Source organism: Primulina tabacum, chromosome 1, assembly GCF_025594145.1.
Source record: "Primulina tabacum isolate GXHZ01 chromosome 1, ASM2559414v2, whole genome shotgun sequence".
Classification (NCBI taxonomy): domain Eukaryota; kingdom Viridiplantae; phylum Streptophyta; class Magnoliopsida; order Lamiales; family Gesneriaceae; genus Primulina; species Primulina tabacum.
In genome coordinates, this window is record NC_134550.1 from 52030951 (window position 1) to 52054403 (window position 23453).

At 33.3% G+C, this 23453-nt stretch overlaps 2 protein-coding genes and 1 long non-coding RNA gene across 7 annotated transcripts; 2 read left to right on the forward strand and 1 right to left on the reverse strand.

Moving 5' to 3' along the window:
- The first annotated feature begins 3948 nt into the window (after window positions 1–3948).
- LOC142548112 (serine/threonine-protein kinase Nek5-like) lies at window positions 3949–9562 on the forward strand. Of its 2 annotated transcripts, none has more exons than XM_075656458.1 (15): window positions 3949–4099; window positions 4186–4618; window positions 4736–4802; window positions 5141–5206; window positions 5329–5378; window positions 5472–5517; window positions 5680–5760; window positions 5853–5895; window positions 6245–6294; window positions 6376–6457; window positions 6724–6773; window positions 6889–6962; window positions 7160–7211; window positions 7295–7846; window positions 7954–9562. In XM_075656458.1, exons 2-15 carry the CDS (start codon window positions 4521–4523, stop codon window positions 9475–9477), a joined length of 2835 nt encoding a protein of 944 aa, XP_075512573.1. In that variant the 5' UTR covers window positions 3949–4099; window positions 4186–4520; the 3' UTR covers window positions 9478–9562. The 2 variants fall into 2 exon arrangements, with proteins under 2 accessions (XP_075512573.1, XP_075512575.1); XM_075656460.1 differs by having other exon boundaries at window positions 5332–5378.
- Window positions 9563–11445: 1883 nt separating this feature from the next.
- LOC142519482 (NDR1/HIN1-like protein 1) lies at window positions 11446–12205 on the forward strand. Its single transcript, XM_075622519.1, has one exon. It carries the CDS (start codon window positions 11519–11521, stop codon window positions 12146–12148), a length of 630 nt encoding a protein of 209 aa, XP_075478634.1. The 5' UTR covers window positions 11446–11518; the 3' UTR covers window positions 12149–12205.
- Window positions 12206–14185: 1980 nt separating this feature from the next.
- On the reverse strand, window positions 14186–16158 carry LOC142548132 (uncharacterized). 4 transcript variants are annotated; one of them, XR_012820918.1, is made up of 3 exons: window positions 15560–16135; window positions 14879–14939; window positions 14186–14799 (listed from the first exon to the last, which is right to left on the reverse strand). It is a non-coding gene; the product is annotated as an uncharacterized LOC142548132 (long non-coding RNA). The 4 variants fall into 4 exon arrangements; XR_012820914.1 differs by having other exon boundaries at window positions 14879–14962; XR_012820913.1 differs by having other exon boundaries at window positions 14186–14620; window positions 14879–16158.
- Window positions 16159–23453: the final 7295 nt, after the last annotated feature.

A 23453-nucleotide genomic window follows, 5' to 3' on the forward strand; every position in this document is an offset into this window, starting at 1 on the left:
TCACATAAATCAGCAAATAGCAAATAAATCATACACATGATCATCAGATGCCTCTGTCAGACATCGTGAAAATAACTGATCTCTACGTACCTTAACTAATTTACCAGTAACTTAAATCCTCAAGAAAGTCCTGGAATTGTCAACTCAGACAAATCACCGGAATATTAATTTAAATGGTCTTATTATCATATAACAATCCCACAACCATTTAAATTCACTGAAAATCCAATTTCAACAATTTAGGCATTTTAAATTCCTAAAATTCCAATATTCGACTAAAATGCCTAAAATCAATCATTTCTATTTTATCGTCGCAAATATTTTTTTAGCTTTAAGTGACGCTAAACTAATATTTAAGCGATTGTGATAAATTCTAGGTTCACCAGATTATACCTCCAACTTGCACAATTCCGGAACCTACAACAATAACCCAATAATTAATCAATAATGATACATTATTTGAGTCAAAATTGAATTAAATTCACATAGGCAATAATTCGCACCGAGGAAGCTTGTAATCCAAACAACAGTGGCTAAAATCAAGCCTACACCGAAGCTAACCGGCAACAGACGGCAAACTCGCCGGAGAAGATGACCGGAATCACGCAGAAAAGCGGAGGCGACGGTTCATTCTCGAAAATTTGCAAAAGTGGTATCAAAAGAAACCTTACGACATAAGGAAGAAAACCCCTCAATCAATTTTTAGTTTTGAGCGGCGGAAGATGGCGAATTTAGCGGTGAAAGAGGCGGCGTTGTTGCCGGTTTTCGGAAATCACGATTTTACCTAGCAAGAGTGGTATCAATGGAAATCTTACGTCGAGATCTTTCCAATCGTATATTTACTTGAATTTTTCGGCGACCGGTGCGGCCACAATCGACGGTCAAAGTGGCGGAGTTGGTTTGAAGCTTTCAACCGATAGTTTCGTGTTTCTGGAGAGAGAGAACGTTTTGGATGATCATCATTATTTTATAATATTATATTAATATTTTATATGCATGTTTATCTTTTATCTTTTTGGGGTTTAAATTTCGACTCGATCTATTTTATTTCAACTCTCGTGTGTCATAAAATTTAAATATGCATAAACACACAATTTAATTATTTGAATTAATTATTTTAAATTCTTCAATTTAAAATAATTAATCTTAATTATCGCCAAATAACATATAATTAAATCGGGTCATTACATAATTTGGGCCACCGCCACTGGTGAAAATAAGTCGTTCTTTTCCACGGCATTGGCCAAGAAGTGTAAGAAAATTTCTGCGTCATGGAGTCGATGAACTATGCTTCAATTGTTTTTTTCTGTGAAAATTTAGTTTTTGGATTCATTAACATTGACTCGAGTGACGTTCGATTACTATATGTGTAAAACGTCACCTCAGCGATACTCATATATGTACTCATAATATCAAAATTATATATATGAAATGGCGGAGCGAGTTTACAAAATCTGAAACCTATCCGAACTAGCTTGTAAACAAGCTTTACTGGGTCTAACCATCACCTAAGGGGGCGGATTTACTTTTATTTTTTCTTATTTAAATAAATTGAGCTAAAGATGTCATTTTTGTTTTACTACTGTTAAGGGTTCCCACATTTTCAATGTTTTTTGTTCGTTATTTTTTAATATTGAAAAGATAGTAAATGAGATATAATTAATGAATTAATGAAACATTTAAATGATTATATTTTGAAAGAAACGAGGGAATGTAGAAAATAAATTTTTTCTATATACATTATCGTGGAATTAGATTGGACAGTATTTTAATTCAATGTGATAAGATATTGGGAAAAAAAAAAGATTAGCATATTATTTTCTTTATCACTTAAATTCTGCATCTATGTTTTTATAAACACATATTATTTGCGCAAAAAAAAAATATTTTAATGAATAAAAAGAAATTCAAAACAGGACGATTAACTTTAAAATAACTTCAAATATATAATTTTTTTCGGAACATTTAATTTTGGTGGTTGAAAAAAAAAATCACAACTGAATTTGAGCAGAAAAAAAATAAGTTAATTAACTGATCGCAAGCCCAAACATATATTCATTATAAAAATCAACCTACCAAACTGGTTAAGAGACCTCTGATTTAATTCAAACCGATAGGCTATCACTTTAAACAAGATCGTTATAATGACCTTATCGATCAGTGATTAAGGATCAGAACATAAAGTAATACAACCTTTTGTTATACCGATAAGTGTTAAGGATCAGAGTGACAGTCTCTGTCAGAAGTGAACTGATATCAGAAAATTCATCCACAAAAAATACATTTGCAGTCATGAACATATATTTTACAATGAACATATATTTTTTGTAAAAGTCACCGTTGAAAATTGAAACTACAAAGACAAGAATCTTCTAGCGAAAACAAAGTCAAATCTCTTTGCAAAAATATATATTACAAAAAGTCATATTAAAAAAGAAGCACACACTGATTCGTTGCTTATCTGATCATATCAAGGATCATATTAGTGCAAAAAATTCTTCTTTTTAGTTCACATAAGCTATGAGCAAGGAACTCTACCGCTCTAAGTCTTCACTTTCAGTTTTACTAAGAATTTTAGTTAGATAGTGTTCAGTACTAACTGAAGTGGGTAATTTCAAATCACTTGTAATTACTAGTCTTTTAGTACAACCTTCTTTGAGGGAAAATGAGTGACATATGAGTATTAAAGTCTCCGAACATCCATAAAATCATTTAGTTTATTTTCTCTTAACGACCGAAATTAATAGTAATTTGTTCAAATCAGTTTCAGTAAGCCTACTTCCGCACATTTCATATTGATTGACTTGCTGAAGACTCTATCGACAAAAATAAGATTTCAACATTCTTAACACAATCAAAACAATTTTAAAAAAGCTTATTCACTTTCTCTAAATTTTTAATCTCGATTCTGACAAAACTATATTATATCCTTAAAAACAAAATTGTAATAATAAAAAGATAGATCGAAATAATAAGTATTCTCAAATGGCTATTTAACCTATATTATATCCTTAAAAACAAGATTGTAATAATAAAATTGATCGAAATAAATAAATATTTTAAAATGGCTATTTCCGGGGATGTTTTTCTCTTTTCTTAACGATAAAAATAAAATTTTGAGCAGTTGTGAGAATCCCATCTATGATATGGACCGATCACCAACAATATATCGACAATAGCAAGTTGGCCCGTAAATATTTTTTAAAAATTGTAAAATATATATTTTATTTTATTTTTAATAACTTTTCACTTTCACAAAATATAGTCAGTGATCACTTAAAATTTTCAGTAGATGGACTGCTTTCATGAACAAAACAATAATGCTATGGGTACCTAATAAATTAAATTTTTAGCAACTTGTTTTCTTATTTCGAATTTAATAAATTTAAATTATGACAGTCACGAGAAGATAATAGTTGGTGGCCTTGGTTGTTATATGAAAATTAATTATTAATTGCCCCATCTAATTTTTATGATGTAGTTATCCATCCCTTGTTAACAAAAAATAACTAAAATTTCGTTGCTTTTTCTCTTGAAAAACTGTCGATGTACATTGTTGCATGGTTTCCATAAAGGGGAACTCAATATTTTGGTGTGATTCAAACATTACTAATTATTTTGAAATTGAGCCAATCACCACGTTGCTCATTAGGAGTCAAACTCAAAAACGCCAAAAAAGATCCAATCTTTTTGTATAAATTTTATTGTAATGTAATATGTTGACATTGATATGATACATTTCCAACACGACGTCACTTGATATATAAGACTAATCGGTTTTTTTCCAGCGATAAATGATCACCATGGGAGAAAATAGATCAAAATAGACAGATATGAAAAAATAATGTAACAGAAAAAATGAAAAATTAGTAACCTAAAACCCATAAATGATAAAATTATTGGAAAAATAATTAGCCATGGAACAAATAATAGTATTAAGTTAAACGGGCTGCTCTATCTTGCCCATAACTTTTAAAGAGAAGGAACAATTTTGTCTGTGTGAAAAAAATGCTGGAGAAACACGGAGTTCAGGTCTACTTCTCCTGCTTTCTTTGATCGAACCCATTCGAGAAATCCTCATTTGTGGGGTACCCAGAAGGCCAGTTAATTGCATTTCCGCTCTTGCTTTATTTCAGGAGTTAGGTGGGCATTTTTGTTTCTTTTTCTATTCGGGGTATTTTGCAGTTCCTGTAAATGGGTGTTTTCTTGGGATGGATCTGCAGATGGGTAGAGGAGGCAGCGGATGTGTCTGAGATTAATTTGAATACATATTACATTTTTTAGTGTAATATATCTTGTTTGAGATTTAATTACAGCAATTGATTTTACGATATAATTCAGAGATTAGAGGATCCAAGATTTTTTTTGGGGTTTGTATTATAAGGAGTTGATGTAGTGAAAGTTTCGGGGAGTATAGTCATCCAGATTTCTTTTTTGGGAACAATTCATTTCCTTAGGTACATGCTTATCAAGGGTGGAATTTAGTGATACAGTGCTTTAGGACTCGGGATTTGTTGCCGATGGAGTCAAGAATGGGCCAGTATGACATCATGGAGCAGATTGGCCGTGGAGCCTTTGGTGCAGCCATTTTGGTACATCACAAACTGGAAAGAAAAAAGTATGACCTACAATGAAAAAAGTTAATTTTATTCATATCCAAAATTTTTGCAGTAAAATTCTTTAATGCGTTATCCTCGTACTTTTTTTCCCTGTGATTCTTGGGAATGGAACATAGGTACGTGCTTAAGAAAATTCGATTAGCTCGACAAATTGAACGATGCCGGAGATCAGCTCATGAAGAGGTTAACTAATGTCATTGCTTCATTTCTAAGGATTTATTGTTTTGTGCTAATGGTTATCTTAATTTCTCTTTTCGTTGTGGATCATCGACATCTCTTCTAAGCTAAATCAGTTTACTTGTGACTAGGTTTAGCTTAACCATTTGGAATCTTAACGAGTTTACTTTTGTATTTATCGTAGTTATTTCATTGTTTGGTATATACTCATCTCTTAAGTTTGAATTTTGCTGCGAATTTCATCTTCTTTATGCAATCGAGTGTTATTAGTGTGCATATTGTTCATGGTGTCCTTGAACTTGACTAAAATGTAAAGATTCCTTTTTGGCTGTGCCAAAATCTAGATGGCATTAATTGCGAGGTTACAACATCCTTACGTTGTTGAGTTCAAGGAAGCTTGGGTTGAGAAGGTGAGTGGCCTGGAAGCTTCTAATTGCTAGTTCCATTATAGTCCCGGAATCCTCTTTCATGCAGTAAATATGAGTTATATTTATTATTTTCATCCTGATCTCTTTGTTTCCCAATCCTAAAGCAGGGTTGCTATGTTTGCATAGTTACTGGGTATTGTGAAGGAGGCGACATGTGAGTTTTGGGTGATAATTTGATTGGGAAGTACTGTTGCTTATTTTAAGCTGATTTTGATTCCTTATGTTCTATGCGCTGTTGATATTTCAGGGCTGAACTAATGAAAAAAGTAAATGGGCAGTACTTCCCTGAGGAGGTTTGAGTTGTTTTCATTGGAATAATGTCTCATTTTTCTCTTTATTCATGTAACTCTCATTTTTTAATAATAAACGTGATTACACATCTGATATGTTCAGCTGACCATACATTTTCTCATTGGTAGTTGACAATAATGTGTTAATCATTTTACACTGTGCAGAAATTGTTGAAGTGGTTCGCTCAATTGTTATTGGCTGTTGAGTACCTGCATTCCAAATTTGTTCTGCACCGGGACCTCAAAGTAGCAATCTAATTTGATGCAATCTTTGGTCTTTGTTTCTCTGTTAAATTTTATGATTATTCGTATTAATCTTGACAGCACTTTCTTGGCAGTGCTCCAACATCTTTCTCACCAAAGATCAAGATGTCCGTCTAGGTAATTTGGATTTGTATATTTGTTCCTTTTGCCTTGTGTTTGGATGAAAGATTTTGCCATTGGTTTGAAATGCTTAAATTCATTTATCATTTTGAAACAACACATGTTTTTTTAAGATAACAACACATGTTTTTTAAAGATAACAACACATGTTTTCAACAAAATGAAAATAATCAATTTCAAATATGTAGGCTACATTAAACTATTCATGTAGTTCGTATTGGTATGATGCTATGCAATGAAGGCTTTTTGAATATTTAACCAATCTTTGAATTAGAAAAAATGGTTTGGATACGGCTTAAGATGACATAATCCCTTAGTTTTTACTTTTTAATTCTGTTTTGAGCAGGTGATTTTGGACTTGCTAAAACTTTGAAAGCAGAAGATTTGGCTTCTTCGGTAAATAGTTATCATGCAAACGATTCCCCTGGAAAATTTAATAAATTATGCTTATGAAGTGGAGCTTTTTGTTCGGTGCAGGTTGTTGGAACTCCCAATTACATGTGTCCAGAACTTCTTGCTGATATTCCATATGGTTTTAAATCCGATATTTGGTCCCTTGGTATGATAATATCCATTCTCTCTCTTCAATACCATCAAATGAGTCTAACTGGATTCTAATGCTGTCATTATACTTCATTAAAAGCCAAAGCCTTTATTTCTTCTTTATTTCTTTTTTTTTTTTTTTGCGGGAGAAGACCATGCTAGTTCACCCTTTTTGAGTTTTGTGGGCTTTCTGTAACCTGGAAATGATTTTACCCTTAGTTGAATCATGTCACTGCCCTGAAATATGAAGTCCCTTCTTGCATTATTTTCTTTGTAAATCAGGTTGCTGCGTGTATGAAATGGCTGCTCATCGTCCCGCATTCAAGGCTTTGGTAATATCTCACAACCTCGATTCATTCTTTTTCTTCCCTCTAAGTTTATTTCTGTGTTTTTTCCCATTTAATTCTTAGTACATCTGCAAGCTTAATAACTGTATGCATGTTTCAGGACATGGCTGGCTTAATAAGCAAAATTAACAGATCATCTATGGGCCCTTTGCCTCCCTGTTACTCTCCAGTCTTGTAAGTCAATTCGATCTGTCTATGTAAATGATGATTATCGATATGGTCTAGAAATTTGATCTATTAGCTCTTCCAAATTCCTAAAAATTTCAATTTCCTTGTGATGATAAATGCTAGAATTATGATTAATCATATACTACATTATTTTACAACGCTGGTGTACTTCAAATTCATTTCAGACGTGTTCTATATTACAGGAAAACATTGATCAAAAGCATGCTAAGAAAAAATCCAGAACATCGGTCAAGTGTATGAACTTTCAGATTTTGTTCAAATCCCTTAACTAATTTTCGGAGGATGTCTAATTATTTGATATTTCAAATGTTTATCAGGCATCTGAACTTCTGAAACACCCGTATCTCCAGCCCTATGTTGACCAGTACCGTCCATCCTATAATACAGCTGCTGCTGTGTTACCAAAAAAACTTCTTTGTAGATCACGTGAGGGTAGAAAGAACATGGCTGAAAGCCAAAGTGGCAACAGTTCTTGTAGCGACAGAGACAGCTTGACACCAAGTGAAAGCAACACACAAGAAACTGAATCATTGCTCTTGAAAACCAAGGAGTCTGATGGTCAGAAGCAACTGCCAGAGGAACAGAGAAATGGTAACGAGCCTAAGCAGCCAAGGATGATTAAAACCAATGTGATGGCTTTGAAGGAAGAAAATATCAGAGAAAATAGTTCTCCTATCAGAAGCAACCATTCAAAAGTTAGTGGAGCTTGTACCAGAAGAACTTATGTCGAAGCATCTCCGAGGCTCTCCAAACCAGGTAACGTTCGTCCAGGTCTCAAAGCCATTGTAGAGATGCCTCCATCTTCATCAGTGAAACCCGACTCTGATTTCAATAAGAGAATACAATTAATAGATGCTATGAAGAAACAGGTACTAAAAGTTTTAATATTTTTTTCTTTAATAAAATCTGTTTCTCAGCTTGATTTTATGCCAATAACCTATATTCATATTTTCTTCTTGTGGAAAACCCCTCGAAGACTAAAGTTAGACACGAAGGAATCCCTCCCCTGGGTCCTTTAAAGCCAGTAGCTGAAGAAGGATTCTCTTCAAAAACAAGAGAAAAAACACCTCCTACCTTGACTAGAAGGCCTTCGTTTCCTAGAAGAATGAGGCAAGAAGGATGTGACTCTCCAAATGTCTTGAATAATGACATAAAAACTTATTCTAGTGATGTGCAGGATACTGAAGCTATCAAACCAATAAAATGCAGTTCACTGGAAATTGGGCAGCATCTGAGGAAGCATGAAGAAGTTGGTTCCAATAAAATGCAGACAAATAGCAGCAATTCTGCTTCCTCTTTGGTGTCGTTTCAAGGATTCGAGGTCTGTGATGATACGCCAACCCCTTTTATTAGCGTGTCAGAGCAGATACTTAACAATCATGTGCAAGCCACCGATTTGGAAATCTTTAAGCACGATCCCTCTACCTCGGAAAGGATAGGGAATTACCCTATGGAACAACAAGCAGCTCATTGCCAAATCGGTCATCAGCTACGCACTGAAGTTGATATCACTGAGTCTAGACCAAGATGCTCGTCATATTCTGAGGCCTTCGAAAATTTTCCTAAGGCCTGTCGCTGGAATAAATATGACTCTTTCTTATGCTATGAAGCAATTCAAAAACACTTGGATGACAATGTTCCGGATGTGTGTGCTTGTGATGAGAAGATGAATTCCACGAAACTGAAGGAGAACTCATTTTCTCTATCTGAAAATTTACTCCTGTGTGAAGAAGATGCAGCCCCACCCGTCAGTCCCAACAATAGGCGTGAAATGTGTGATCTTTCATCCATTGGCGATGACAAGTTCATGGTGAAGGAACTAGTTAACTCAGCAGAATATTATTCCTCTTTGACCGTCTCTCCTGTCTCCCCAATTCCGAAGAATTTGTTTTCAGACAATGGAATACTTGTGCAAGATGAAGTTGTTGAAAAATCAATTAACAGTCATCTACCAACTGCCTCTGATGATGTGATACATGATGGTAGAGTCCGAGTGGGGACTGAGCATCCGTTAAATGAAAATGTGGATAAAAACACGAATGTCAAGAAGCAGATACATATGGCCAGGGAAATTTTTGATGTTAATGATCCAGCTTCAGTTACTTGCTCTGATGCTGTGGTTTCCTCTGAAGACACTGCCTCCTCTTCGAATCTATTTGAAAACTCTGTCACGAAGGAAATAAGTGTGGCAAGTACAAATCCCATTCCTTCAGCTCCTGACCTTGATACTTCAAAACCAGAAAATCCCATAGCTCGACCTACACAGGGGGAAACACGAGAAAGGGAAGTTTTAGACGTCTCTTCTTTCAGGCAAAGAGCTGATGCTCTTGAAGGTCTACTAGAACTGTCCGCTGATTTGCTTCAGCAAAGTAGACTAGAAGAACTTGCTGTGATTTTGAAGCCGTTTGGGAAGGAAAAGGTGTCGCCAAGAGATACCGCGATCTGGTTAGCGAAAAGTCTAAAAGGAATGTTGCTTGACCAGAATGGACGGACTTCATAGATGCTGCTGTCCATTATGTTTCACATCTAATTTTTATGTAACTCTCATTGCATCAATTGTATAAAAATTATGTTTTCAGCTATTATATCTACACCATATATGTGGATAACACACGTGTTGTTTATTTTCAAGATTTTAGAAAAATCTCAATAACTGAGTGAGGATTATTACATAAAATGGTATAGTGTTAATTTTCAATTGGGCGACGGAATTTGTTTGTCTCATTTGGTTCCAACCTTGTCATCGTAGATTTATTCCCCATGACGAACCGCGAAATCCAACTGATCTGTCATGTTCATTGCCTATGAAATTCAGCTCACCGCTCATAATCCCAACATATATAGAAATGTTTCATATTGACTACGATCACATTGTGGTTGAAAGCTATCTATTTAACACAATATTAAGGATGCGTGTATTAGATATAAGTGTTGTTTCGGATGTTGTAAGGCTTTGTGACAGCATGCAGTGAAATAGATAACTTAATTAAAAATAACACAGAAATAATTATGTATAAGTGAACACATTTGAGCGATGTCTTAAGACAAAATAATCATTAGAAAATAAATCGAGTTTACAAAACCAATACTAGTAAAGAAATAGATAACTATCTTCCTTAACAAGTCAATGAAATAAATTGCATTCTAAAATATCAATTACAAAAATAAGCAAAACACAAAAATGTAAATCTGTGTGGCCGAAATTTGGAGCAACAAAAAAATTCTTCAATCAACACTTTGTACAAATGTTGTCTTCAACTGTTTTTAACACAATGAAACAACAATGCTTTGTTTTTGCGAGTTTTTCAGAAAATTCTCTCTTGGCTCTCTCGTATCTCTCTCCTCTTGCTTGTTTTTTTTTGTGCAAAAATTATTCTTATATATATATATATATATATATTTAGACTTGTGTTGATCTTGATAGAATTCATTGAATAGATTCGTAGAAGATAAAAAAAGTAGTCTTTCGAAAGAAATTCTTTTAAATATTAAAAATCGAATCTAGATATTAAGAAACTCAATATTATAGAAAGACGAAACTCTTATACAAAATCTTATCAATGAAGATTTTTTTTAAAAAGAATTTGTATTGTAATGCAAGTCATGTTTCCTTTCACACACACATATATATAAATATATATATTTGTATAGTGCTCACATTTGTGTTCGTCAGTGAGGTGACACACACCTATTGGATGTGATAAAATATATCAAAATTGCAATCCAATATATGAGTGTCACCACATTGATGAACACAAAATTATACGGTTAATTTCATCTAGTTATATATGCATGCGCTCTTTTCATCAGACAAACTTCTAACAATCGATGATCTCATTTGGTTCTTCATCCCCCATCTCATTATAACATACTAACTATTTATTGTATTTGTGAAACAAATTATTACTCTAGTGTACTTGAATAATATAATTCACACGAATATTTCGTTTCGTCATATTAAATCATCACACATTAACTCATTTTTTATTTGACAAAGTACATTTGTACATCATCGTTTCTTTTAGATTTAATAAATTAAGTTTGAATGAAATAATGTTGTTGAATTCAAGAGAAAGCCCCTCAAATCCAAAAAGAGCAAATGGTCGGCTAGCTTTACCCATTGGTCATGCCATCCCATAAATATAACGTCGTCTTCGAAAGAGTTAAAAAATATAAAGACCCCAACCTAAATTTTTGAATCTTCTAACCTTCGACCTCAAGCATCTCTCCTCCCTAATGGATAAAGGGTTAAATTTTCGCCCTCTTGTTATTAATTTTGAGTTACAAAACTAATGTGACATTAAAGTTCGATCCATCTTTGATATATCAACTTTGACAATATTGTTGTACTGAACTATTTCAATACTTAAAACTAAATATCATACGAGAGTAACACAATCAAGGACAAACCCTCGCTTATATATAACTTTTCTTACATTTATGCAACTCTTTGTAAGATTGTAAAATACATAACGTATTCATCCATTGTAAGTCTCTCCTTGTGTGCATATATATAACCTCGCCGCTAGAACCACCGCGACATGACGGCCAAGGATTGTGGGCGCAACCACCACCACCGCAAAAAACTATGTCGCCGCCTTCTTGCCTCCTTACTCCTTGGCTTCATAGTCCTCGCGCTCTTCCTCATTCTCCTCATATATCTCATCCTCCGTCCCACCAAACCCCATTTCATCCTCCAAGATGCCACCGTCTATGCCTTCAACCTCTCCCCCGCAAACCTACTCACCACCAGCCTCCAAGTGACATTCTCCTCCCGTAACCCTAATGAAAGAATTGGCATTTACTATGATAAAATTGAAGTGTACGCTTCGTATCACAGCCAGCAGATAACTCCTCCGACGCTGCTTCCGTCCTCTTATCAGGGACACAAGGATACCACCGTTTGGTCACCGAATCTGAACGGGAAATCCGTTCCTGTGGCTCCGTATCTTGCTGCTGCCCTTAAACAGGATCGGTTAACCGGAACTGAGCTGATTAACGTGAGAGTCGAGGGAAGAATTAGATGGAAAGTAGGTACTTTTATTTCTGGGAAGTATCATCTGCATGTGAATTGCCCGGCGTACGTGAATTTTGATTCCAACAGTAACAGCGTTGCTATGGGGCCGGCGATCAATTATCAATTGATGAAGAACTGCCACGTCGATGTTTGAGCTTCGTCTGCTTCATCAATGGTTTTTTTTTTTTTAATTTCCATCGTAATTTGTTTATAAATTTGGTCGTCTTGTTATTTTTTTTTACAAAAATTCATGTGAAACGGTCTTGCGAATTAATTTTATAAAACGAATATTGACTCGACCCAATTCATAAGAAAATATTATTTTTTTATGCTAACAGTATTACATTTCATTTTAAGTGTAGATCGGGTTGATCTGTATCACCAAACCGGAAATATATATGTAAAACCATATTAAAATACTTAATCATTTTTCTTTGAGCAAGTTGGATGTTACGAGTTTTGGAAGTAAAAAAATAAAAATAAAAAACTGAAACATACGTATATAGTTGCGTTGTAGTACTTGTGATTCTTTTGAAATTTGTTACACTCTATAAATTTCTTGTAAATTAAATTAAATTATATACATGCTGACAATTCCGGATGGAGGGGAGATCGCCCGGTTCAATAGAAGACTTCAATAATTTAAAGATTTTTTAAAAACGATATAATTTTGAGAAAAAAATAATTATGATTCCTTATAAAATTGTTTCATATAAAATTTTTAAAACAAAAACTTGTGTGAGACGGTCTCACAGGTCGTATTTTGTGAGATGGATCTCTTATTTGAGTCATCTATGAAAATTATTACTTTTTATGCTAATATTTTTATTTTTTATTGTGAATATCGGTAAATTAATTCGTCTCACAAATAAAGATTCATGAGACCATCTCAAAAGAGACCTACTCAATTTTTAAATATTTGAATGACGTCCATATACACCATCATTTATGACCTAAAAAATTATTGAATCATACCACACGAACACATATTTTATGAAATCATCCTAATTAAATTCATATATTATTACAACTATTATTATTAATATTAAATATGAAATATTTTCTAGATTGATGAGTAGATTATTAAAAATAAATTTTAGTTTGATATTTTTTTGTAGCTTTGTTCATTTCTTTACACTGAACAAATATAATAATAATGAACTAAATGAAAGAGTGAATGAAAAATAGAGGTAGATGCGTGTCTGAATGAAAGACTGCATCAATATGGAAATGGGCAGAAAGGTTACGCCAGCAAGCTCACGGTCTTTCAGGTTTGAAATTTGCCCATATATACATTTTGAATCACTACAAAAAAAATGATTTTCAACGTTACGTCATCAACAGCATGCATTAAAAGCACGCTGCGAATACTACTTTTCATGATTACACTCATATATGCGCTGTTAATAATGTTGCACTTGAAGAAATAACGGCGTACATTAAAAGCACGCTGCGGATATTAATGCACGCTGCGGATAATAATATCCGCAGCATACATTTATGTATACTGTTAATAACCTATGCAATTTTCGCAGCGCACAATAAAAGCACGCCGTTAATAGTATTATTAACAGCGTGCATGTTTATGTGCGTTGTTAAAAGTAAATCATTTTTTTTTAAAAAATCGTGTTTAGACATTAACGACGTACATTAATCGTATGCCGTCAATAGTATTATTAACGGCATGCATATTATTAGCTCATCACATTATTTAGCGTATTTTAATATCTTGTATGATTTTTTTTATCAAACAATAATCTTTGTGTATATGTTTTTTCTTCTTTTTTGATCATGTGTTTATGCGTGTTGTATGTCCATTTTTTCTTTGGCCTTGTAAAAGATCAATCCAAGAATACGACGATCAAATGTAATAATATCACTACAAGAAAAAAGCATAAAGACAACGTTTTGTATGCATTGTCTATGTGACTAAAAAAACGTTGTTAAAAGCATTGTTATTAAAAGTCTGCTCAATGACAACGTATAAAAAGCGTTGTCTTTGCTAAAAAAGACAATGTTTTTTATACGTTGTCATTGAATGGGCTTTTAACAACGCTTTTTCAGTCACATAGACGACGCATAAAAAGAGTTGTCTTTTATATTTAACTTTTTTTGGGTTTGTACCTATTAATTAAAATATTAATTACAAAATCTATTTTGAATAGTAAAATATAGAAACATGCCAAAAAAATTTAAAAATAACAATTATTAGAATCAATAAATCGAAACAATACTATTTTAAATATCAATCAACATTTAATCTACATAAAATTTAGATAAAAACTCCTACAGATGCTAAATATACATTACGAACAAAATACTACAAAAACCATAAACATAACAAACAAACACTTGGTGATATTTGCTATACAATTCACTAATCACTGCAACTATTGATTTCACATAGTAGTTATGTACAGAACACCACTTTCCTCTCTTTCATGAAATTTCCTGCAGCAGATCATGCTAATTTGCACCACTAATGTAACCACATATTATCCATATTCATCCATACCCTGCAAAGATAAATCATCAATGTCACCTTCTTGTTCCCCTATTTCATGAAATTTCCAGCAGCAGATGTCTCATTCTAACAAATATAAGATGACAATTAGCCATTTATTCCCTGAAAAACAGTCAATGAAATATCAGCTGAAATCTTCCTGTGCAAGCATCGATAATCCACAAACCAATAGAGTGCATGAAATTAGGATTGGTAGGGTGCATGGAATTAGGAAATATCAATTATCAACCGGGTCACCAAGCAAGTGAATTTTCTTCTGATTGGTAAGTATTACACGGGGACTGCACCGCATCATAAAGAAGAAATCCTACTTATATCATTCATGTTAAGAAAAATATTGACAAATTTAAGAAAACGGACCTGGTTGTGATCAGGAAATGGTATGATTGATGCACAAACACCCAATAAGTGACATCATCAGCTACATGCACAAGAAGATGGACACTACAATCACCATCATTTAATTATCATTTTCAGCTTATTCATATGCTCGATTTTAAGATCATAATTCATATCATACTTATCCAAAATGCACTTATCATACATAATTGAATTTCTAACTCAATTTCTCATATTTCATCAGAAGATATTGAATTGAAATTTGTTCGTTTTGATAGGCTAATTCGCACAAAACAGAAACTTTGTACCATACTTCTTAAAACGGATTTTAGATTCGTCAAATTAATATCTTGCTCATTTTTCACTCAAATCAAGATCCGCCAATGGAAATGAAAGAAAAATTGATCATATAAATTTTTTAGTTGAAACTAAATTCAAAATCATAGTCGTTTACTCCCAGAATTCAGTAGAACACACTACATCCACACGAGGTCTTGTACATTTTCAGAACATGAGCAGTTCCAGTAAAATATTCATAACACTCTCGATTCTTCATAGAATTAGAATTAAACGATTTTACTATCATTTCGAAGATAAAACATAGCTCTACAACTTTACTTCAGCCCATAATCACAAAATACGAACACATAACTCGCAGCAACCCCAAAACAAAAGGCTAAATTCGAGCATAAACATAATTACCGAATTTAACTCCAAGTTCAAAATTCTCTAAACCTACGACATAAATCCAATATATACGTCAATATAATGCATTAAAATCGACGAAACGAATTTAAATCGGAGCGCTCAAAAATTCAAAAATCGGCAGCCTACTTAAATGAACCAAGGCTGGAATTTGAGCCCAATGTTTACCAAAATCGGAGCTTGAACTAATCGCTATCGGTCCCGAGGTTGTGACACGCCGGAATATCTCCGGAGTTACTATTCACGACTTGAAAACAACCCAAAAATACCCAAGCAAAATTAACCAAAAACACACCAAAATCGGACAGAAACAGCGTGCGGTTCAGGTCGCAAAATCACCAACGATTCAAGCTTATTTGCTTCAATTCTACCTTAGATGCAAGCTACAGGTCCTGTGCTAGGTGTAGGGTGCACGACCGACCCATTTTTGGTGGTGCAAGCCGTCGCAATTTGGAGACGGGGAGATAATGGCCGACAAGATGCGGGTTTGGGATTGGGGCTTTCTTTCTTACGGGAATTGGTTTGGGTTGGGAAATAGATTTCCTTTCTTAGGTAAAACTGTTGTCTTAAACCTAAAAAAATATGTTCAAACACAATAGCTTTTTTAAAGTCATTGTCTTTTGAACGAATTTTTTTTTTGTCTAAGACAAAACCGTTGTCTATAAATAGGTATTTTGGGTATAAACAGTTGTCTTAAACACATAAAAATAACACAAAAACGACGGTTGAAAACCGTTGTTAAATGAAAAAAGTTAATGGTTTTAACAAAAACCGTTGTCTTTTAAGTGTTGTAAATCCATATTTTTTTGTATCGAATGATGTAAATATTTGATATTTGTGATTCATTTACGACAAAAAATAAGAGCGTAAGCATATTTTCTTTTTCACTAGACTAATTCTAAATGCACATGTTAATTGTTTTACCGAGTAAAATCAGTTCTTATGCAACATTCAAATTATAGATTAAAACACTATTTAATTTAAATATAAATAAGAAAAAAAAATCATTGCACATCAATAAGCTGAAAAAGAAAATCAATATTGCCACTACCAACAAACGAAAAAAAAAAATTGAAGCAATGATTAAAAGTAAAAATCTATGATAAAAAGTATAATCTCAAACATACAAAATATATTAAACTATACATTGTTTAGTTCTTGATCCAGATTTAACAATGATGATGTATATCATGTAATTTTGTTTTCTTCCCGTAACATTAAGAAGATTTCTTCATTAAAATGACAATCAGCAAAACGTGATGTAAATACGTCGCATGTCTGAGACTCAATATATCAAACGATTGATGTGCTATCATAACCGATATAAATTATGATCTTTCTTTGAGGTCTCATTTTTGTTCGTTGAGGCGGTGCAATAGGCACATATACCATACATCAAAAAATTCTCAGATGAGAAATGTCTGGTTCTTTAGCAAAGACAAACTGCAATTAGGAGTATTTATGATATGCACTTGGTCTGATGCGAATTAATGCAGCATCATGTGAAATTGCATGTTCCCATATAGAAACAAAGAGTTTTGTTTTCATAATCATTGGTCTAACAATCAGTTGTAGATGATTAATCAATGATTCAGCTAATACATTTTGTCTATGTACATGAACAACATGATGCTCAACAGTGATTTCCGTTAACATACAATAATCATTGATAGTTTGGACAATAAATTCACCAGCACTATCAAATCTAATTTTCTTGATTGTCTGATCAAAAAATTGATTCAACAATTTTATTATTTGAGCAAGTAATCTTATAAATGTCACATTTCGAGTTGATAATAAACATACATGTGACAATCCGCTAGAGGTATCGATCAATACCATAAAATATTTAAATGGTCCACATGGTAGATGAATTAGCCCACAAATATCACCTTGAATACGTTCAAAAACATGAGTGATTTAGTTTGGATTTTAGCCGGTGATGGTCTTATAATAAGTTTTCCAAGAAAACATGCTTTACATTGAAACTTATTATTTTGAAAGATCTTCTGGTCTTTCAGCGGATGACTATGTGTACTTTTGCTATAATTCTTCGCATCATTGTTGAACCAGAATGTCCTAATCGATCATACCAATTGACTAAAATTGAAGAATATATCAACTACCATGTTTGATTCAATTGGACTTATATGTGTATAATGCAATCATGTAGGGAGCATTGACACTTTTTCAACTACATATTTCTTTCATGATTTATATGTAATAATACACATATATTTCTCATTTCCTTCATTTATTGTCTGAGTATCATACCCATGAAAATATGTCATTAAAGCTCAACAAATTTCTTTTTGATTATGATGAATACAAAACATCTTATTTGAAGTTTTGTACCATTAGGTAACAAAAATGTGATTTGCCACAACCATTAATCAAGTTTACACGACCTGGTATTGTATTCACTGATAAGTGCAAGATTTGCACTTAATTTATATTAGAATCCATTTTGAATTATGCTTGTTTCGAACAGAATTATGCGGTCTTTGGTTTGTTTTTGTTGTCATTCCAGGAATGAAGAAAATAGTGGAAACGAAGCCAATTGGACCAAGAAAACAGAGCGGTGCGCAAAAGAGGATAAGTTGCACAGCCGCGAGCACTCCATCCGGCAGAGGTGTGCGCGCGGCCGCGCCACATCACGCGCAGGCGCGCGCGCACCAATACATGCGAGAACCAGTAGCTCGCGCGCCACCGCGCGACATCATGCGCAGTCGCGCGCGCACACATGCAAGAAGATCGACAGAAGCTAGCGCGCGACCGCGCGCACAGATATAACATGGAGACCCGAGAGGTGCGCGCGACCGCACCACTTCTCGCGCAGCAACAACCACACGGCAGAATGGTGCGCGCCACTGCGCGCGCCGTGCGTCCAGATTATTATAAAATGCGCGAGTTAGGTCAGAAACGGGGGTTGGCCGTCATTGGAAAAACACACGAGAGAACAGCCGCCTAGGGAGAGGAAACGCACAAGCAAACAAGAGACGAAGATTTGGAGCACGAAGAACTATGAATACGGAGACGACACTTCGTATTTGTTATCTTTTCCTTCGCTTCTTTATTTTATAGTGTAGCGATGTCTAGAACTATGAATATGTCTTGTGTTCTTTTGGATTTCGTGATGAACTAAATTTCCATTCTAGAGGTTGACATAGCTTTGTCTATACGATGATTTGACGTTGATATTTTTATGATTGAATTCCGTTTTGTTTATTTGTGTTCTCTATATATTATTTCACTGCAATTTACTGGCCATAAATTGTATGTAGTCTGATTAATTCTACAACTCGGGAGAGGGACTAGGATTATAGATCATTAGAGACGCATCGTTGAATGTTTATATCGTTCAGAAGGTGTATAACTTTAGCGAGGCTTAGGTAAGAACATTGTTTGCCTTTACCAATTAAACGTAGATTTTATTAGGAATAATTGAATCGAAGTTTGATTGGTACAATTTATTCGTCACTTGGGAAAGGGAGAATAAAATACGTAAGGGTTCTTGACCATTAAATAATAGGAATTCAGGAATTTAAATACAACCAGGAAGAATTATTGTAGAAACTTAGTGAAATCATTCATCTAGATATTTTCTCTCATTGATATTTCTCAATTCGGTGATTAGTTTAATTACTTTCTTGCAATCCAGTCATTTACATAAACCAAACATTCTTTCTGAATTTTCTAGATAAAGTCGAGACTATTATATTTACAAGCATTGATATATATTTTATTTACACTCCTCGTGGGATTGACACTTGCACTCAAAAAATACATTTTACTATAACTTAACGTCGTGCGCTTGCGAGCAATCAAGAAAACACGCAACATTCACCATTGTTTTTTTAGTTTTAATTTCAAGAAATATCTTTTATCTCGGAGAATAGTATGCGTTGTACCACTATCAGGTATGTAAACTTCCATGAGATTAGTTCCTTGTTTAACTTTGTTCATAGCATTTTCCAAATTTAAACTTCAAAAAAATTATGCAATGAAAAAAAAATTAGTGACAATACATATGTAATTTATTGAAAAATATAACGCATATCATAATTATACTACAAAACATTAGCATATGAGCACATGAAAAATAAAATATTTTACATTTCTACTCCACCAATATATTGATCATTTTCAGAGAAATATGCAGCATTAAAATCAATTGATTCACTCAAACGACCATTGTATTCAGTGAAATTGGTCTTTTTTTCTTTTCTCTTTATTGAGTTTTTATAGAGCTTACAAAGTTGCTCGGGGGCTCGACAAATATGATACCAATGTCGTGGAGTATCGCATCTAAAACAAGAACTTTCAAATCGTTTTGAGTGATTTTCATTAACACTCATGTTCTCATTATACCTTTTTAGTGAGTGGTTCATGACGCCCTTTTGATATGAGTTATTTAAGTAACTATCTCGATTATTTTCAAAACCACGGTCGCAATCACGACCACTTCCACGTCCACGACCACGACCTCGATTTCGACCTCGACCAAAACCTTGTTTTTGACTTTTATTTTGGTTTTAAAGTTTAAATTCATTTTTACTTACAACATTTACTTTCTGGAAATAATGTTGATATAGTGAGTTGGGACTTATGATTTCTCATTAGCAGCTCGTTGTTCTTTTCCGCCACAAGAAGATATGCGATAAGTTCAGAATATCTCGCAAATCCACGCACTCTATATTGTTGTTGTAAAGTTATATTTGATGCGTGAAAAGTGAAAAACGTTTTTTCAAGCATTTCAGATTCTGTAACCTCATGTCCACAAAATTTTAATTGCGAGATTATTCGATACATTGCCGAGTTGTAATAACTGACTTTCTTAAAATCTTGGAATCTTAACGTATTTCATTCATCACGAGCGGTCGGAAGTATAACTTTTCTTATATGTTCAAATTTTTTCTTTAATCATTTCCATAAAGCCATGAGATTTTTTTAATGAAATATTATCATTTTAATCATAAATCAAGATGTCGACGCAAAAATATCATAGTTTTTGCATTTTCTTGTGATGATGAGGGTTTATTTCATCTTACCCATGTGGGTATTGCCCCCATGATAGGATGGATGATCAAGATTTGCCCATGCATATATAGGACCCACTTTTTTTTTTGAAATTGTCTGTCTGACAAGATTTTACCCGTTGAAATGAAGTGAGGGTAGTGCCCACATAGGTAGGATCTCATCTACCATGATGAGATAACATTTTCTTTAATGGTTTATGTAGGACCGAGCGCTTGCCGTTTTACCAAAAGCTATAACTAGTGGTAATGGTGCAACTCAAATATTTTAAACCGCACAGCAGCTCAATTATTGTAACCAATAATCTCCCTTCCAATAATTGCACTCCTTGCAATCAATGGGAATCGAACCCATGACCTTGGCTCTGATACCAATTGTAGGACCGATCGCTTGCCGCTTTACCAAAAGCTATAGCTAGTGGTAATGGTGCAACTCAAATCTTTTAAACTGTACAGCTCAAGCGCCACGGTTCGATCGCTCTACCAAACAGGGACAATTATTGCACCCAATAGTCGCATTTAGATCCAATGATTCAAGATGCGTTTCTACATCGAGAGTCCATGGCATATAATTTTTTCTCGTAATATCGAGCGCAAAAAATTCGAGTTTTGCCAAATTTGACGTTATGGTACTATAAAAATAACAATTCATTTTATTAGTTATGTTTTAAATCTATTAATGTGAAAATACAAAGTAACATATAAATTATAAGTACAAGCATTCTTAAAAATAAATAAAAAATGTGAGGCGGATATTCTCCGTTAAATACAAGACTAGTGAGTATAATAACCAAAATAATTATACAAAATAACGTTGAAAGAATCATCATCTTCTTCTTCGAAAATTTTGATGAAGAAATTTTTTAGGGAGGAAGAGTAAATTATGAGTGATTTCATGTGTTTGTAAAATCATATTTATAGAGTAAAAACTAATAGTTTATGACCATTTATAACCATTACAAAATCTTAAAAAAAATAAATGTATGTATATGTAATTTTATGGTAATAATATGATGTATATAATGTTTAAATTATATACATCACATCACATTATTATACTGAGGTGTCAGGGACTTCTTTTATATAGTACTGTGACATTATACAAATATATATATATATATATATATATATATATATATATATAATGAAGTGAAATAATCACATCACGTTATTATAATGAAGTGTCATAGACTCCTTTTATATAATAATATGATATTATATATTAAATATATATATACAATAAAAATAAATAAATAGTAAAATAAATATTCTTACTTTTGAATATTATTATGTTTTTTTTGTGTTTTGGAACTTTGCCAAAATATGAAGATTTTTCGAGTATCGTGTTGATAACATGTTAAAAGTAAAAAGTTACGGTAAAAATTTAAATCTCAAACTCATAAAATATATTAAACTACACACTTTATAAAAAAATTTCCACTCAATTGTATTTTTCTTCAAAAATTGAGAGATCTATTTATATAATTTCTTTATAAATAATCCAAAAATAAATACATCATCACACAAAATATTTATTACTATTATTTTTTATATTTAATAATTTTAAGTCTTATTTTCAACACCAATAATGTTGTAAGTTCATAAATTCCAGAATAATGAATTAAATTGCAGCAAACAGTATTCTAATATTACGGATAAGACATAGCTTAAAAGCGCGAAAAATCTTGAACGAGGAACACCGACGTCGAAGGTTATCAATAAAGTATAATTTTCTGAACATTTCGACAGAGACAGAAGCTCGAATATTGAGTGGATAAAATTGTTCAAATTACTTGAAAATTAACTAAAAGAACTTGAAGTTATCCGATGTAGACAGAAGCTCGAATCTTGAGTGGACGAAACGCGAAGTCCAACATTAATCGAATGGGCGGCGGCGACAGACCTACGGCAGCGGCGTAATCATTTCTTCACTGTGAAAACTGAGCACCCGAAATCTCAAAACCAAAAAATGAATGGAATCTCGAACGGGGGGTGATTCGAAAGATCGAGAGAATTTTTACCCTTCTAATGTGAAAATTGACGTTCCAAAATCCCAAAACCAAAATCCCAAAATCAAAAAAAATTATCACCAGAAAAAATGTCAATCATGGTTGGGTTTGGGATTTTCTCACATGGGTTCGAACATGCTCAATTAAACAAATGAGTGGGTGATTTGTATACAAATGACGATCAATGAGTTTGTTTGTTCAGACACTGCCCGAACCCGTAAGATCGAACATAGTCAACATACCGTCTCAAAGGGTTATTCTAGCTGTCATTTATTTATTATAACTTTATTTTTTTAAAATAAAATTTTACAAATTTATCCGGATGCGTAAATGAATTAACTTTGCTCACAGCACCTCATCATTTCTATATGTTCGGAACTTGAGCCTCGAAGCATTATCAACGGTGGGCACGGTACGATATATCATACTGAACTATCATATCGTATATCGTATCGAAAATATCGGTATTGAATCTTTTCATATCGATATCGAAAATTACCGAATTTTCGGTATGAAAAAAGTTCATACCGAAATGTTTCGATATACCGACAATTTTTTCGGTATACCGAACTTAAATTTTAAAAAAATAATAATAAAAAATTATTTTCGGTATTTCGGTATATACCGAAATACCGAAAAAAAATATTCTGTATCGATACCGAAATACGGTATCATACCGTACCGAAATTTCCAATATACCGATTTTTTCGATAAATTCGATATTTTTTCGATACGATATTTCGATATTTAGTTATTTTTTCACACTCCAGATCATTATACACGCACACTGGAAGTTGTTAAGTCACAAGCTTACAGATTCAGTTCGAAAACTGAGGGAGGAGAAGA

What these genes read in the sequence shown, in the direction of transcription:
- LOC142548112 (XM_075656458.1), top strand. Translation starts at nt 4,521, where the DNA reads ATGGAGTCAAGAATGGGCCAGTATGACATCATGGAGCAGATTGGCCGT. An exon ending in GGAGATCAGCTCATGAAGAG is followed by an intron (nt 4,803 to 5,140) that starts GTTAACTAATGT and finishes GCCAAAATCTAG; the next exon opens with ATGGCATTAATTGCGAGGTT. An exon ending in CAGAAGATTTGGCTTCTTCG is followed by an intron (nt 6,295 to 6,375) that starts GTAAATAGTTAT and finishes TGTTCGGTGCAG; the next exon opens with GTTGTTGGAACTCCCAATTA.
- LOC142519482 (XM_075622519.1), top strand. Translation starts at nt 11,519, where the DNA reads ATGACGGCCAAGGATTGTGGGCGCAACCACCACCACCGCAAAAAACTA.